The sequence below is a fragment of the Empidonax traillii genome, unplaced genomic scaffold (assembly GCF_003031625.1).
Source record: "Empidonax traillii isolate 1590-97213 ecotype Southwest subspecies unplaced genomic scaffold, ASM303162v1 scaffold1925:size49486, whole genome shotgun sequence".
Classification (NCBI taxonomy): Eukaryota; Metazoa; Chordata; class Aves; order Passeriformes; family Tyrannidae; genus Empidonax; species Empidonax traillii.
The window spans coordinates 8,166-12,709 of NW_020957118.1; the positions used below are offsets into that span (position 1 = coordinate 8,166).

The following is a 4,544-nucleotide window of genomic DNA, read 5'->3' on the forward strand; positions in this document are numbered from 1 at the left end:
CTTGCACAGTCAAAGCACCCAACACAAGGCTCGAAGGGTTCAAGGCAAGAGCAGATTTGACTGGAATGTGCTAGATCAAGTTTATAGCTGCTATTGCTGCTTAGCTGCTGACAGGCTTGTGTGCTTGCCATGGGGCTTGCTGCCTTCTGTACATTAGTGCTTGTTAGTGGCTGGCTTTTTGCTTTCACTGCTTGCTGTACCACGTATCTTGCTCTCCTGTGCCTGGGAACATTCTGATAACAGCAGTGTTTCTGTGTACTGGACAAACTGGAACTCCAGTGTGAACTCAAACGGTCTGTGACCTGTGGATGAGCCCATGCAGCAGCAGGATGCTCCGAAGCATCTGTGTCCGTGGAGAAGTCCAGAGGAAGGCAAGAAAGCCTGCAGCACTCAGTATTCCCACCTGAGTGCAACGTCCAAGTCTTCCTCAAGGCCCTGTTGAAGAAATACTTGGTTCTCTGAAGCCTTTCAATCTTAAAAATGTCATGGGCTGTAGGGAGGATTGACTTCAGTCAATGGGTTATGAGGAACTAACATGAATCGTTGCTGTTACAGAGTACTGGTGCTCAGAGGAATTTAACAGACTGCAGGAAAATACATCACAACAGCAGCCTGTTCACCTTAGCAGGGCAGCCTGGGCAATGCTGATAATGCAGAGGACTACATTTGATCACTGACAGCACAGTCAGCACCCCTTGTGCTGCCCTCTCTCCGAGGCAAAGACAAGTGTCCAGCAGTGCCCGAGCTCGCCCGGTCACTGTGGGGTGGGAGGTGATTGTCTCGTAATCCGTTCGGGACAGCGTCTGCTGCGAGCGAAGCACGTCCAGCAGGTGGTTGAGACGTCCTTCTGTCATGCAGCTCAGTATGGTCTGCCTCTGGCACGTGAGTATTTGGCAGAAGTTTCCTTTGCAGCAACGACCTGGAAACAAAAAGTGAAAAGGAAGTGAGAGGGGAAAAGGAAACAAAATGAGTTAAACTAGTACTATTTTCTTCCAGAAGTTTTTAGCAAGTGGTAACATCGACACCAGAAATATTAACTCAGTAGAGGAGGAAAGTAGGAAGAGTTAGTTTATGTGCATTGCAGGTTCAAAACTAGTCCAAAGTATTTTCATCTTTTATTTGAAACTCATGAAGGTCAGATGGCAGAAAATAAGTGTTTCTAAAGACCATTAAGTGCTCAGTTTTTTAGGGAGGAGATTTTCAGATCTTATGCTATTTGCTGAGCATCTGTATTGAACTTCACACAAAACAGCTTGGCTTGGCACAGATGAGAAAACTTCTCCTGTAAAAAATGGAAGGACAGATAACAGCTCAGGGTAGCAGGAGTGTTTGAAACATGTACCGTGAAACTGGGAAAATGAATATACATCAAAGCCAAACTGATAAGAAAAGTAATACTCTTGGCAAAATGGTCGAGAGCTTTGGGTTCTGTCTCTTTTCACAAAGTGATTAGAACACTTAGTACTGATATTGGGGTTTTTAGTGTACAGGAAACAATTAAGAACCAAAAGCCACGTTGCTTTGGAGAACATGCCTCTGTCATTCTGATTGTTGCTGAGGGTTGTGTGATGAACTTTTCCTGCACAATCTAGTCTGTTGATTTATTCAGAAATTATGTCATCACTCAAGTGAATTGCCAGGGAGAAGGATGGCCAGCTACGTTGAGAACTATCACAAAGCAGTTTGCAAAAAGCAGTTTGCAAAAACAGCTCCCAGAGCTTCACCCACAAGCAGAGTCAGGCTTCCCAAACCAGGAGCTGACCCTTCCTGCCTCTGTTCTGTAGGAAGACCTGAGATCATGTAAGTGAGGGAATGGATGGCACCCTGTCACCTGTTCCTGGAGTCAGGAGCTGCTCTTGCAGAGGTACGTAAGAGCACAGCTTAAGATGGCAAAAACAATCATTCCAGACTTAACCAACTAATGTATTTCACATTCAGTGTGTGCTGTAGGTTTTGTATTTTTATTATGGTCTTTTCAGAACTGTTCTCAGCCTCCCAGTGACCCTGGAAAAGAATGTTCTGGACAATGACCCTGGAGCCAATGTTCTCAATAGGCAGTGCCTGGACTTCTGGGAAGAGAGGAGTGTCTGTACAGAAACAGACTCCTGAGACACTGGGATCGAGTTAGGAGCAGCTAGTACATGAAATACCTAAAATGTGCACAACATTTAGAAAGATCTTAATATTTAGAAATATTTTAAACAATTTGGTCACTTAGATCTGGCCAAGGCAAATACTGCCACCTCAAACTGAAGTGATGCCTTACCTGTCACTGCTTGTCCGAGGTGCACTGGCTGTGGTCTGTGCTTAAGAGCCGGTGGTGGGGCAACATCCTGGCTGCTTTGATTGTTTGCAGTTGAACCAGCTAAAGGAATCTTCCCAAAGAAGTTTGGTTTTCTGCTCTCAGAGCCTGGATGATCTAGAAAAGGTTAAGATGAGCAAAATTAGATCCTTGAATTGAGCAACAACAAAACCCTATACATGTGTCACACACTGCAGAAAACTGGAATTAAGACTGACTTGAGACTGCTTACTTATCACTAGCTATTCTTGTTAATACGTCTGTCAAAAACAACACTCAATATTTGTGTGTGTGGGAAAGGCAGCTCTACATTTACAGGTCAGTATTAAAAAAAAAAAAAAAAATTAGCAAACCCAGCTTTTTGATCTATACATTTAATCAAAAAACATTGTGGTGTCTCTGGTTTCCTGCAGTGAACTCACACATCAGATGACACCAGCAGAAGGCACAGCTTTACTCTGAGAAGGGACAATTTTAGATGGAAAATAACATTTCTATATTGAACAACTAGTAATAGTTATGATTTTCTTATAATTGCTAGGGCTGAATATAGTTCAAGATAGACACCTTTGCTTGTTTTTGCATTCTGTGGGATAGTATTTGACAGACCCATCTCAAGAATATTCTCTCTTCCTTCATTATTTCCACTGCTATCAAGCAGACCAGCTGATGAGCTTGGCACTACAAAAGGAATTTTCTTGCTGATTAAGCGGTTGTTTTTTGGAGGACAGATGATCTGAAAGAGATCAAAATAGAGAAGAGTTACCCTCTTGGGAACTTTTGTTCCAAAACGTTTTCTAAACAGGAGAGGTTGGAAAAAAATGTGGAGTGGAGGGTGTTGTTTTTGCAAGAGCAGCATCAGAGTGAGCTCTGAAGAAGGTAATCCAGCAGGGTTGGCTGTTTGCCTGGCTGGAGTTACCCTGCTCAGGGACACTTTGCCCCAGTGTTTGCACTGTGCATTGGCAGGGCTGTCAGGAGAAATGAGCAGCTCAGGAAGAACTCTTGAGACTCCGGTGCCGTGTACTCACCTCAGAATTGCAGGTGCCTGTGTGCAGTGTGAATGGTTCTGAGCCTTTGCAGGCATCAAGCGCTCTCTCCTGGAATGAAAAAGCACAGGAACCCCAGTAAGTGGAGATGTGCTTTGTTCAGGAATTTATACTGACAATATATATTATACTCCAAGGTGTGCTCCTATGTGGTAACAATGAATTGCACTGAGCAATTTTACATTTTAACACGTCAGTGGGCACAGACTCTGACACAAAATTCTACCCTGTTACTGTTTCTGGTGTTTCAAATTTATTTTAAAACCCATTTTTGACTCATGCAGAAAAAGGTGAAAATAAGCCTATATTGAGAGAGACTGGGCTAGCTATAACATGTTTTCCTTTAAGGATCCAAACAGCACAGCCATCCTGCGTTTAGGATGCCAAACTGTCTGCAATAAGGATGTGTCAGTACTTGTAACTTTTTCCCCATTCGCACATCCACTGCAGATTTGTTAAACTATTTTTTAGTTTTTATACTTCAACAGTTGTGAATCAATCGATTTCTGAGAAACTTCAGTATCATTTTCACAGTAATTTTGGACTTATCAGTTTGGTTGTTTGAACAATAAATAGTGCCCTTTACTAATTTAGCAAATAAAAAATAAAACCTTGTTCAAGGACAATCAAAACATTAGATTAGGGAATATTTGGTAATAAACTTCAACAGTAGTAAAAATTACTGACTATAACCATACCAACTACTAAAACACTGATCAAGTCTGTTCTACAATGGCAGAATGTGATTGCAAGGTGCAGAAATAATCCATCCCACGCTGCACACAGGCACAGCAGTGACAGCGAGAGTACAGCGAGGGCTGTGGAATGCAGGTGGAGTCACAGGACAGGCAGAGGGCTGGAGCTCCTGGCCCTGTTTCCCCTCCATGACTGAGTTATCGAGGTAGGACACAGCTCTATTTGTGGGAGTCACATTTGTGCCAGATTTCCCATAGCATTGTAGACATACATGGAGTTAGCTGGGTCCCTCAGCTGCTGGCCATTCCCAGTCATTCCTGTGCTATCAGAGAACCCTCTGAGACTGGAGGACAAGGAGTGCCTTGTTCCTGAAAGCATGTCAGTTTGGAAACAGTGCTGATACTGGCACTGCTACAACAGGTACAAGTGCTGTCCAGCTTTGGAACTAATTGATTTGTAACCAGTACATACAACAAAACTGTCCTTGGTTCTAGCCCTAA

At 43.2% G+C, this 4,544-nt stretch overlaps 1 protein-coding gene across 2 annotated transcripts in view; it reads right to left on the reverse strand.

Moving 5' to 3' along the window:
- Positions 1-599: 599 nt before the first annotated feature.
- Positions 600-4,544, reverse strand: part of LOC114071257 (receptor-interacting serine/threonine-protein kinase 2-like) — a 12,425-nt gene continuing 8,480 nt past the window's right edge. For both annotated transcript variants that reach the window (XM_027909037.1, XM_027909036.1), the window contains exons 9-12: positions 3,331-3,399; positions 2,870-3,038; positions 2,267-2,419; positions 600-919 (exon numbers count right to left, since the gene is read on the reverse strand). In XM_027909037.1, the coding sequence (XP_027764838.1) occupies positions 600-919; positions 2,267-2,419; positions 2,870-3,038; positions 3,331-3,399 (711 nt within the window). The remainder of the gene's footprint in view (positions 920-2,266; positions 2,420-2,869; positions 3,039-3,330; positions 3,400-4,544) is intronic.